Source organism: Uloborus diversus, chromosome 4 (assembly GCF_026930045.1).
Source record: "Uloborus diversus isolate 005 chromosome 4, Udiv.v.3.1, whole genome shotgun sequence".
NCBI lineage: Eukaryota > Metazoa > Arthropoda > Arachnida > Araneae > Uloboridae > Uloborus > Uloborus diversus.
The window spans coordinates 134,581,947-134,595,353 of NC_072734.1; the positions used below are offsets into that span (position 1 = coordinate 134,581,947).

At 31.6% G+C, this 13,407-nt stretch overlaps 1 protein-coding gene across 1 annotated transcript in view; it reads left to right on the forward strand.

Annotated features, from left to right (window-relative positions):
• Positions 1-13,407, forward strand: part of LOC129220050 (dynein heavy chain, cytoplasmic-like) — a 135,385-nt gene that overhangs the window by 121,216 nt on the left and 762 nt on the right. The window contains exons 84-90 of the mRNA XM_054854389.1: positions 5,182-5,417; positions 5,674-5,797; positions 7,029-7,171; positions 8,356-8,466; positions 8,557-8,620; positions 10,629-10,725; positions 11,515-11,545. Coding sequence (XP_054710364.1) covers positions 5,182-5,417; positions 5,674-5,797; positions 7,029-7,171; positions 8,356-8,466; positions 8,557-8,620; positions 10,629-10,725; positions 11,515-11,545 — 806 coding nt within the window. The remainder of the gene's footprint in view (positions 1-5,181; positions 5,418-5,673; positions 5,798-7,028; positions 7,172-8,355; positions 8,467-8,556; positions 8,621-10,628; positions 10,726-11,514; positions 11,546-13,407) is intronic.

A 13,407-nucleotide genomic window follows, 5' to 3' on the forward strand; every position in this document is an offset into this window, starting at 1 on the left:
GTGGCCGTAAAGTCGATCAGCGACAAGCGCAAAGCATGTTTGGCAAGAAAGCCGAACGGAAAAGAAATGCTGCCGTTAATTGTTTTTTTAATAGCATCCTTCAAAGCAGGAATGCATTGCGGTCTCCGACGGTTCTACTTGCTTTGGTATTTCCATAGCAGTAATGGTAGAGCGAAATTATGGATCAGTATTTTCCACACGAACAGCCCAGAAAATACCAAAATTAGTTCGGTATCAATAATTCATTCATTATCTATGTACAAGCTTCAATAATTTAATGTTGGATGGTCCTTAAAATCAATATGCATATGTTCTTTATACTATTCCATGATTTACGTCGAATCTTTACATAATTCGGTTCAACTAAGTTTAATCGCTGCAGGCTAACAAAGAACAGGGGTAAAAAATACTAATTTCGCAAATCAATTGCAAAATAATCATATTTGTGCGTAGTACCGTATCTGGAATTTGTTTTCCAAGGGGGAGGGGGGATGGTCATGATGTTTCTTACATGCACATAAACTACCATACTAGGATTGCCAATGTGTGCTAAAATTAAAGGCTGTGCACCTTTTTTATCCGCAAAACCACAAGGAAATATTATTTGGCGGAATTCGTACAGTTTGGGAGGGTTAGGGTTTTAAATTTGGAAAAAATGCAAATAAATATTAATTTAAATTCAAACTGTTTGAAACTGAAAAAAAAAAGCTACGTTTTTTTATCCAAACAAATTTCTTCATTTGAAATTTTATATTACCTTAACGCTTGAGTAATAATACACCTGATGAAGCATCTTCGCCGACTAGCAATAATTTTAAATCTGTTAGCGGGTATGATGCAACTTTTGACAGAGTTTACTATTGAGAAAGGCATGATGAAATATTGCTCCACAATATGAAGTTTTTTCTTCATCGTGAAATAAGCTGAACAAAGCAACATTCCCAATTACAATGCTCAGTTCGATAACTGCTATTGTGAACAATCGAAAAATATTGGAAGTTTGTAGCTACCACTAAGCATTTCAACCGTTATTGAAGAAGTGCTATGAGATATGAATGGAAAATTATCACTGTAATAGCTTAAATTCTCTTTAACAGTATAGGGATAAGGTGAAACGCTTTGTATCTAACATGTAACCACAATGGACCTTTTTTAAACTTCAAGAGATTGCAATCTTCAGTGAGACATCCGTTTTCTATCATGAACAACAAGTCATAAGAGCAGTTGATTAAGTGCTGTAAATGCATTTGAGATGTAACTATTTTCAATATAGACAGCTTATATTACTTGCTCGGTTGGTTTCACTCACAAATGTAATTCTTCTTGCTGCTGGGAGGGGACTAAAAACAATATTTAGGGGAAAGTTTTGAGTTAAATGACTCAAATTATTCTTATCCATAAATTTAAGTTTTAAATTTTTAGACTACATTTCAAAACGGGTAATACATTTCGTTTGCTTTTAAGCTGTGAATAAGAGGAACAAAATATACAACAAGATTCTGTAAAATATAAACAAAAGATTAAATCTTAATCTTTGCCCATTAAGACAATTTATGTACCGCCTGTCTGATTCAACCTCAAACAACGTACCAGTGGACACTACAGAGCCCAAACAATTTTCCTCATACTTTTTTACTCTAAGTTTATGTTACTTTTTCAGAAAATGATTGATTTTCTGTGTTATTTAAAGTATTTTGAAGATTTGAACCTAGAAAGCGATGTGAATGCAATTTTTTACGCTCATTTAGAATTTATTCATTTGACTATCCAAAAGATATGTTGCATTGAAAAACACCCGGGCAACGCCGGGTAGTAAGTTAGTAATGCTATAAAATGAGATTCAATACTTTAACATTGAGTGGGGGGAAGGGGGCGTACAGATCTGTGGCAGGGTATAATTCACCTCATTAATTTTACTTTCAAATAGATAGTCTGCGAATAATGTGCACAAAGTTACAGCAGTAGGAGTTTTTTTTTTTTTGATGTGACAAAATCTTTGTTTTAATTGATGATATACATGATTTATGTTATCCTGTGAAAACATTACACTGTATTATAAATCCGTAAATTCCAGAAATTCGGATGTTTTGGGAAAAATTACTTTGCACCAATGCCTTAAAGCCCATAAACTATATTTATTTACCTTTTTTTTTATCTTACCCAATTGGTAAAAATTCACCACCAACAAAAAATCAACACTGTCTCAATTTTTAAACAGTTTTGACTTACTCTTTCCCATCTTGCTTTACATTTTATGGACTACCCAATTGTTGAGCTATTTCTGTATCAATAATTAAGCCAAGATTTGTCGCTGTAACTGTCAATTTAAAAATACACTTTTCTTGAAAAATCATCTCTTAAGCTATTTGAGCACTTTGTCGCTTTTTGAAAGAAAAAAGAGTAATAGTTTTTGAAAATTTGAGAAATAACATACAGTAAGCTTAAATAATCTTCTGAAATTACTGGGAGGTGCCAATTGTCATAGGAACTTGTTCAATTATATCCCATTGTTAATGATTATCAGAGCAAGATTTCTCACATGCCTCTTCTGCACATTTTTAATGCATTTCATATTTCTTGCATATAAAAATCCCTTTACTCAATTATACTTAGCAAATTGAAAAATCAATTTAGAAAATTGCTTAGTAATAATACATTTACTTTCAGTTTCTTTTGAAAGCTTATTAGTTTTGTGAGATTATATATAAATATATATAAATAAATAAATAAATATATATATATATATATATATATATATATATATATATATATATATACACACACACTAGAGGACCCGACAGACGTTGTTCTGTTCAAACTTTGTAAATTGAAAAGTTAAAAAAAATTTAATAAACTATCAAGTGTTTGAACCGTTCGGTTGAAAAAAATAAGTTAAAAAAATGTTTTAAGCTGCTTTGTTGTCAGAATGCGTATATTTATTACAACTTGATTTATCTAATGCCCACTGAGCAGTTGCTTTATTAACTATTTTTCTCTTGTACTTGATGGTTTGTTCCTTCAGCCATACTCAAAGGATAAAAAGCGTCCTCAGATATTAAGTGTAAAAAACTAACTACCCATCTAGAACAAATGGGAAATCCAGCTGCAACATCCCCCATATGAAAAAAAATAAAAGAATCGAAAGGATATCGTTTAGAAAAATTATAAAGGTAAAAACAGTTCTTTGAATAAGCGAAAATCACTCATCCCCCTCTCCCGATGTAAAATAAACACATTCTTCAACTAAAATGACTAAAATTCTTTAAAAACGAAAAACAGTTCTTTGCAATTTGAAATATTTCGCCAAATAAACAAAAAATACAATAAATTACACTAACAGTAGCTTCAAAATGTAAACAAATGATCATGCAACTCTATTGTTTATAGCCAAAGTCGCCAAGCCACCATGTTACTGTAATCAAGTCGATCAGTGAGCGAAGCCAACTCCGACCGATTAGCGGTTCGATCTTTTGAACGAAAACTTTTAAAAACTTTATATATTGCCTAATTTGTTCTTTCCACCAAAGATAAAAATCTTCCACTGCACTGATCTTTTGTGTACAGAACTACCCTGATATAATTTATCTGGACGAAAATAAAATTGGTTTCGTCTTTAAATTCCATCATCTTTTCCTTTAATAATGTACTGATTACTTAGATAATCCTTAAAGTTTTCATGACATTGGTGTCAAAACTCAGATGTATTTGAGCCGAGAAACAAATGTTGCTAGGTACGGCACTTTCTGATCATTTGGTTAGGAAAACCTGAAGCGCCGATCCGGTCACGTGGTTCAACTACGACCACAGAACACACGTTTTGCGTGAACCTTCGAATACTTTACTTTAAAATATATTTCGGGGCCTAAAATTGTTGCTTTCAAGAGAGAGAAATGTAGGCTTCACTCTCTGTCTCTCTCTCTACGTTTCATCTATTCTCAACTGACATATCACAGTAGGAAATTTCATTACAAAAAGCAGAACTGGCTTTCTTATTGTCCTTTGGCAACGGGTTAAATATTTATTTCAGTTCTCGCTCAACAATAGGTTAAAATAAATATTAATCATCTGGGAGATATAACCATCCAATGTTTAAATTAATTAACAAAAACGTGTCTGATTTGATCCATCGCGCTTCGAAACCATGCTTGCCACAACTCAATTACACACAAAAAAATTGATCAAAATCGGTCCAGCCATTTAAAAGTCTTATTGTGACAAACGTCCGCACAGAAGATATTTATATATTAAGATATATATACATATATTGAGAGAGAGAGAGTTCCTAAATATGCAAGTTTAAAAATCATTGTTAGCATGCTGTACAGAAGAAACCTGATTCAATATATAATGTTTTTCACATTACTTTTTTTTTATATAAATATTCCTTATTATGAATTATGGTACATTTAAATTGAATACTGTAAACACACTTATTTTCGCGAGCCAGTTATTATCATAAGTTCCAGCCTCACGAAATATTTTTTTGCTGCAGATATTTAAACTTTTAGTTCTGTTCATATAAAGTTGGGAACAAATTACAGCGTGCAAAAATAACTGGCTTTACAGTAGTAAAGAATGTACTTCATTTTCCCAAAGATTTTCCCAGGGTTTTGAATGGCATGAAATGGGTCCAGTTTGAAAAAGAATTATGTGACTACTATGTTGAACTTTTGCTGATAATAAATTTGAATGTTGTGGTGCAGTTAATTAATATCATCTTAAGTTTCAATTGTATACAGAAAAAAAAAAAAAAACTTTGGTTCTTTTGTCCAAACCGAAGGTAAAACTTGTTCTACTCATATATTAAAAATGTGCAGAAGAGAGATGGGTTTTGATAATTTTTGCTCTTATAATCATTAACATTCTTTATTTAGTAGAAAAATCACTGATTGGCTTACAGTTCAAGAAATTCTTGTTATCCATAATTTTTGCAGTTAGCTCAGTGCTTTTGATGATCTATTAAGTAAATGAAGCATCAGTAACTTTAAACCATACGTTTTCAGTTGTATAACCTTTTTCATCCTTACTATAGTTAATTATGATTATACTAAATATGTGCTTTATTTATTTATGTGTATTAGTCATATGTATTGTAGCTTAAAGAGCATTATTATTATTTTTTAAGACTTTATTTTTGCAAATTGGAGTGTTAATCTCTCATATTTAATGATATAAATGTAGGAACTGCATTAATTGCTAAATTGCTGAAGATGCAGCTTTTGGAAGATGATGATGAAGTTGTGTACTCTGCTGATGAATCAGAAGCAAAGATCAAAGCAGATGGTCGTCCCGCTTGGATGATAACTTTGCATAATTCTGCGGCTACATGGTTGCGTTTGGTGCCACAAAGTTTAACTTCTCTTAAGAGAACAGTGGAAAACATCAAAGATCCAATGTATAGATATTTTGAAAGAGAGGTAATAGGCTTTAAAAATGGCAACTTTTTCAATGAATCTAGCGTTAAAATTATTTTAATAAAAGTTTAACTATGTGTTATTTTCAGTAATAGAGTTAACATCATTATGTACATTCTCTGTCAACTAAAAATTCTAGAAAAAAAGAGCATTCAAAAATAAATAATATTTTAAATGTCAAAATTACATCGCATTTTGTACAATGATTTATGTGTTTTTCAGTGACTTCAATCTACTTTTTTTATTTTGCCATATATAGGTTAATGCTGCAGTTAAATTGCTTCAAACTGTAAGAAGAGACCTGGAAGATGCTATACTTATATGCAAAGGCGAGAAAAAACAAACTAATTTCCATCGCTCCATGATAAGTGATCTTGCAAAAGGTGAAATTTGCTTTTGATTTGATGTTTAATTTTGAGACCCAGCCTCTGTATTCAAAAGTTTCTCTAAGTACACCGTAGTGCATGATTATTAGTAAAATAAAATAAGCTATGTCCTAGTTATGGATATGATGATACAAATTCATTGAAACTAACTTTTCCTAAAATATACAAAAGCAAAAGGAGAACAAAAGTTTTGTGATCATGCATGGATTTGTAAATACATCATTTGTAAATACAAAAATTTATTTCTGTAGTAATAATATGTATAAGTTTATGAATACTCATTAGCAGAGTCTAACAAAAATTGTAAACAACTTATTGTCAGTTAACATACATTTTGTTTCGTAATTCTAAAGGAACTAGTCTCCAATGTACTTTCTTTCGTCCCCTCGGTGACCTGATACCTGGGATTTTTCGGAATCTTTATGAAACTGAAATTTTATATTTCTTGAAACAGAGTGCCCAAAGATGCTTCAAGTGCATAATTTCAAATACTCATTATAGAGGACTCTTAAATGTGCTTAATTTTGAAGTTTTTTTTACTTTTGCATAGAACTTTACTCTTTATTATTCTTTCCTGTTAGTCCTTAAAATAGGAAACATCAAATTGTGATCTTCCTTTTTTTACTCTATCATCTTTTTAATTTCAAAACTGGTTGTCTATTTCTTTCAATGAACTTTTGACTGATTGCTAAAATAAACTTTAGAGAACTTGAAGTAAAGTTATTAAACTAAAGTAAACTTAATACTTAGTTAAAGCTTTGCTTTTAAGTTTGTCAAAATAAGTACTTCCAATTTTAGAGAAACATGATTTTACAAGAAAAAAATATATTTATGTATAAATAAAGTGGAGCAAGGTTTAATCAACTAGGTACTAGTTTATAATTTTATATATTTTCCCTTATGTTCCTGAGATCTCCAAGCACCACATATAAATTCCAGGAATACATAAAGGTTAAAACTTATGACTTTCCCTGAACATGGGGAGGAAACCTTAGTCTTAATATTATGGAGGTGGGAGAAAATAGACTGCGTTATATAGTACTTCATTTTGATTTCACTTCGAAATGGGAACCATGTAAAAGTATTCTATTTACATCCATATCAAAAGTTTAATTCAGGAAAACTTTTCAAAATAAGGAAAAAAAAATTTCTAGTGTGTGGGAAGCACATGAATTTAAAATTTTACATATGTTCATGCATTTGACTTGAAAATTATTGCAAATTTTAGGTATTCTACCTCCTCACTGGAGACGTTATACTGTTCCTAGTGGCTGCACCGTCATCCAGTGGATTACAGATTTCTCAGACAGAATCAAACAATTGCAAAAAGTTTCAACAGCCTCAATATCTGGTGGCACAGCTGCATTGAAGGTAAGTTTTTTAATTTTATATCTGTGTTTTATGCGCAATCACAGCTTAAATTATTTTACTTAGCATTTGAAAGTTACAGTGAAGCACCGTTTATACATTTCTCTTTTATACGTTTTTCTCAATTATACATTTTTTAAATTGGTCACTGGAGAGTCTAATACACATTAACCTATACGTATTGTATGTTTTTTCATTTGTACGCTTTTTTCATGCAGTCCCTTCAAAAACGTATAAACGGTGCTTCACTGTATTTATTTATTTACTTATTTTTTTTAATCCTATGCCCATCAGAGACATTTCTGCCATAAATCCGCAAGCAGCCCAATAAAATGAAGTAGAACAATAATGTGAACAAAATTTAGTGTCCTTAGAGTTGTTGTTTAAAATCTTTAAAATATTGGGGCAGTTTCTGAGAGAGGTAATCACTGTCCATCTCACTCTGGTGACACAGACGACAACGGGCTGAATCCTTTACTCCAATTCTATGGAGATGTTTTTGCAAATGGTCATGTCCAGTGATTACAGGAAAACAAGCCACACCCCCCCCTCCCCCCTCCTTCACTGCACCATTGACATACCACAACGCTGGGTTGGCCGTGCAGGTGATGATTTACTCTTTATGCTTTGGCCAGCCAGATCCCCAAACCTAACCCCATGTGATTTTATTTAATAATAAGGCTTTGTCAAAGACAGTGTTTAATACACCACCATTGCCTGCAACATTGCAAGAATTGAAAGATCTCATGTGTGTAGCATTATAAAAAATTGACTCTGAAACACTCCAAAATGTATGTTATAGATGTGTGTCGCGTTACCAAAAGCGCACATATCGAACATTTGTGAGTGAAAAAAACTTTTAGTTTATCTTTATTTTTATGTGTCATTTATAATGCTAAGTGTAATAGTTTATGAAAACTGGGATATTCTTTATGCGAACCCTGTATTAAAAAAATGAAAAATTCGCAGTTCAATTTTGCTCTTCACCTGCCCACAGCAGTATATGTTGAAGTAGATAATAAAGAGGAAATTATGGCACATAAGATTTAAAAGGGGTACAAAGAAGGCCCAATAATTGACTTGTGATATTAATAATACTTTTGAATAGTTGGTTAACATGTTAATTTTTGTTAAGAAAAGTACTATTGTGAGTCAATATTTTCAAATTATAATTCCTACTTTCACAGAATCTTCATGTTTGGCTTGGAGGTCTTTTCAATCCCGAGGCCTACATCACGGCAACACGTCAATATGTTGCACAAGCTAATGGTTGGTCATTAGAAGAACTTGCAATGGAGGTAGCATGTTTAACTAATTTTATTTATGTTATTAGATTTAAAATTGTGATTCATGTGTTCATACAATTTCCATTTTACATTGTAAATTAGGTTACAATAATGGATAAAGCTGGGAAGCCTGCTGACTTAGATGAATGTAGCTTTGGAGTAACAGGCAAGTTTTTCTTCTTTTTGTTAATTGAAAAATATATGTTTGAAAATCAACTGAATTGAATGTATACCAATCATATTTTGTATGAAGTTTAATTTACATTTTACTCTACAAATAATAAGTATTTGTTAGGCATAAAATAATACATAGTTTTTAAAAATTGTATTGCCCTTAATCTTTATTTCAGGCAGTATAAATTGATTTCTAACTACTCTTACTAACTCAAATATTATTTGTTTCATTGAGAAATAGTTGTTTTGCTTATTAGTGGTTTAGGCAAATTATGCTACTGTTGTTGTAAGTCATTATTACAAAATTAAAAAAAAAATTCTTGATGAAGTGTATAGTTTTGCTTTAAATGAGAATTAAGTCTGACTCAAATTATTATTTGGAGGGTTGCTCCCCCCCTCCCAACCAGAACAAAATTCCTTCCCAAGAAAGATTTAAAAAAAAAAAAAAAAATCAGAAAAAAAAAAATTCTTCTTAAAAATTTCAATGTTGCAAACTGCTCCTGGTAGGAGCCCCTAATATTTCACACACTTGAAGTAATTGTTCAGATAATTCTATTCATTTTTAGACATTAAAATTTGGAAAAGAATCCACTTTTTTTCTAGAACTCTATGAAAATGATGTTAAAATGTTGATTAGGTGCCAAGAAATTTTCTAATAGGTGATATTAGAAAATTCTTTCAAGAAAATATTTCTAATCTAACCAAAGTTGTTTTCCATTAAAAAATCATATTTCTAGACAATTTTTATTGTGTATAAAACAATTTTATTATGCAACAGATGCTCTTTTTTATAACTCCAATTGAAAAACATGCGTGATTCAATGAAGAAGTCATTCCAGCTTCTATCGACATATTGTATGCAACTCTCTTCTATAAATTAAAAAAAAAAAAATATTTTTTCTTTTTTTTATTAGTGTGTTTGAATATTGTTTCAAGTTTTTGCATTCTGAAAAAATAAGAAAACATTTTAGGTCAGTTAACATTACTATTCACTGATATATATCCTATATTTATTTTTCAAACTACTATATTTGAAATATAAAAATTATATTAATTGTATTAATTAATTTTATTTGTTATTAAAATAACCAAAAAGTTTTAAAAAAATATTTATTTGATGTATTAGTATATTATTGGTATAATGAAGTAATATATTCTTTTTTGTTTTACATTCATAAAATTATTAGTTGTGTAACAATTTTAATATTGATTTAAAGCACTACCTAGTTTTGGTCAGAAAAAAGGAAAATGTCTTATGACTGCACTGACTAATGCATATTTTTATTTCTGAATTATATAATTGAGAAAAAGTAGCTAACAGAAGTCTTCAAAGTATTTTTAAGGGATATTTTCTGTTTATTGTCTACAAAATAAGATTGTTGGTTTCTATTCAAATTACTGTACAGCATTTCTACTATCCATGCAGAACTGTTCTGTTCAAGGAAAGTGTTTAACACTAGTTACACACACACACACACAAAAAAAGAAAAGATTATTGTGAGGATTAAGTACAAGTGATACAAATAGGTGACAACACACTAATTCTGCACTGTTTATTGTCTTGAACATTTTGCAGTCAATCAAATTCAAATGCTAAGAATTGTGTGCATAAATTATATTATTATTCTCATTTTACAGTCAACTCTCAATAACTTGAAGTCTCAAGGAACTTTTAAAACGTTCGAGTTATTGGTAGTTCGAAATAGGTAGTTTTCACAACACTCTCAAGATTTTGGGACCTGATGAAAACTTCGAGATAAAGGAATATTCGAGTTATAAACTTTGAGTTATCGAGATCCAACTTACTTTTACTGATTGAAGTTATGTACTTATTTTGTTATTTTTCGAACTGAAATTTGGAAAAATGAGTGGTGAAATTCAATATTTTTCTTGATTTCTTTTTCTTGTGTAATGAACCATTGAAATCAATTTTTAACTTAACAGTTTAAAATAAACGGAACTTGAAAGCATGATTTTGATGTAGTGCAATATTATTTCAGGGCTGAAGCTCCAAGGGGCAGAATGTTCTAACAGCAAGTTATATCTTACACTTACAATATCTGCAGACCTCCCACTAACAACTTTGCGCTGGATAAAGTAAGTCCTTTAATTAATAAAAACATATGATTATTTAATGAAGATTTAACTTTTGTACCATTTGTGTGTATTGCTCTCTCTCTCTTTATTGTCATACTAGCAGTACTTTGTTGGCTTTGCCTGTAGTAGAAAATTAAAAAGTCATTTGATTCGCCTGTATATTTACAGATAATGGATGATGAATTTCTGGCCGATTTACTATGTTCATTTGCTTGCCCATGCTACAGTTCCACGTTATGACAATTTTGTAATTTACTCGTCCATGTTATGATAATTTGCTAGGTAAAATTTTCTTAAAATTGAAACAGAAAAAGAACAAAATCGAATTTCCAAAAAATCGCTTCGAGGTGCACACCCTCATGCTACAAACTAATTTTGAACGCAATTTCCTGAAAATTGGCCGAACGATTTAGACGCTATGTGCGTCACAAAGAGATATCCTGACAGAGACCCAGATATCCAGACAAACTTTGAGCTTTATCATTAGTAAAGATAAAGATTGATAGTGTTTACATCTGAATTTTCTTAAAGTATGAAAAGTAATCTAAAGTTTGTAATTTATTCTGCAGTAGTGGAGGCTTTTTTCAAGTATCCATATCATTATTAGACAACTTACAAGTACAGTGGTATGTATGTTGCAATTGCTCAAAGTTTAATGTTTTAGTTGTTGTCACAAACTTGGTACTGAGCATTTGAAACAAATCATACTAAAAATGTCTGCCCTTTTAAATGAAATTTTTCTTGCTCTATAAAAATGTAACAATATATTTTTAAAAAATTTTCCCCTAGGAGAACTGAAGCAAGCAAGTCGTTACCTCAGGTAATTTCTTTCAAACTTTTAGTTACAACATTTTGAATGAATTATATGCTTTTGTGTATATCTTTTGTTCAAAAAATTTTTCCCTTCATGTTTAGTCTTACCTGAAGTCTGGTTGAGCGTTTTTTTTTTTTTTCACTTCCTTGTATAAAGAACAAGCACTGAATTCAAAACTTTCTCACTCAAATTTTAACAAATCCTATTTATGCCCCCACCCAAATCAGTGTGGACTATAAATCTGTACTAAAATTAGAATTGTATCATACTTAAAAGCAATCCTTTTTTTTTAAGCATCATCATTTATTTTACTGCCACAGATAAATTATATAGTAAAATCCTGTTACAACAAAAAATCTGTTAATTGGACAAAAATAATTTTTAGTCCAATTTTGATTACATTGCTTCAATTCTATTACAAGTTTCCTGTTATGAAAAAAAAAATGTGGTGTCTTGAAATTTGTTGTAACGGGATTTCACTGTATTTAAAAAACGTTTATCATTGCAAATTATTAGCATAAACTCAGTGCATACTTCCAAAAATATTGGGTGAGTGCAAAAGTTCGTGCGGAGTTTGTGAAAGAAAGTCATACAGTGATTAGGCAAGCAAAACTCTTTATTCAATCAATGATATATTCTCCATCGTTGTCTATAATCTTCTTCCAACGTTCTGGCAGCATACGGATGCCCCAATCATAAAAACTGCGTGGTTTAGATTCGAAGAAGGAAGACACGAGGTTTTGTAAGGCATTCAAAGAGTCAAGTTTTTTTCCATTTAAATGATTTTGCAATGACCGGAATAAGTGATAATCCGATGGTGCGATATCAGGAGAATATGGTGGATGAGTTAGGACATCCCATTTCAGGCTGTTCAGTTTGCGTAGCGTCCGTCTTGAAACGTGTGGTCTGTGAAAGACTACGCCTTTGCGATTTGACAAACTTGGACGTTTCTGTTTGATTTCTTGGTTCAGATTAGTTAATTGACGACAGTACTTGTTCGTATCAATCGTTTGGTCGTCGGGGAGAAACTCAAAACAAATTATACCCTTGCAATCCCACCAAACACAGAGCATCACCTTCATCGGGTGCAAACTGGCCTTTGCCATTGGGTCACCATGTTCACCTGCCTGTTTCCATGTGCGTTTGCGCTGAACGTTGTTGTACTGGACCCATTTTTCATCGCCCGTCACTAATCGATCCAAAAACGGCCCGTTTTTGAGCCGCTCGAGTAAAGATACGGCAGCAGAAATTCGCTGGATTTTGTTGCTCTCTGTCAACAAATGGGACACCCATATATCGAGCTTTAAATCAAATCCGATTTTTTTTAAACGCCGAAAAGCGGTTGATCGGTCAACGTTAAGTGCTGTAGCAACTTCCTCTGTTGAAATTCGCGGAGTATTCTGAACTAAAGAACGCAAAATGTCGTCATCAATATCGAAAGGTCGACCTGAGCGTGGCTCGTCTTTCAGCTTAAAATCTCCGCAACGAAATTTTGCAAACCATTTTTCCACAGTTCGTTTAGCTGGTGCTTGATCTTAATAAACGTCTTGAATGTTTTTTACGGCTGCTGCAACGTTTATTCCCTTCCGAAACTCGTAAAGCATAACATGCCGTAAATGCACTTTATCAATACTCATTTTAAAAGTAATCTTTCTCGAAGCAGTTTGTATCTGCACAAATTATTTTGATTGGAATGAAAGCTGCACATGTCACCTTTCCAACGATCTGACTTACGTAGATAGTGGTATTAATGACAACACGTTACGCCCGTTCTAACGCCATCTATTGCAACTCCGCACGAACTTTTGCACTCACCCAATAGATTTAAAAAATATGTTATTAATGTAATTGTTGCATATGTGTGTATT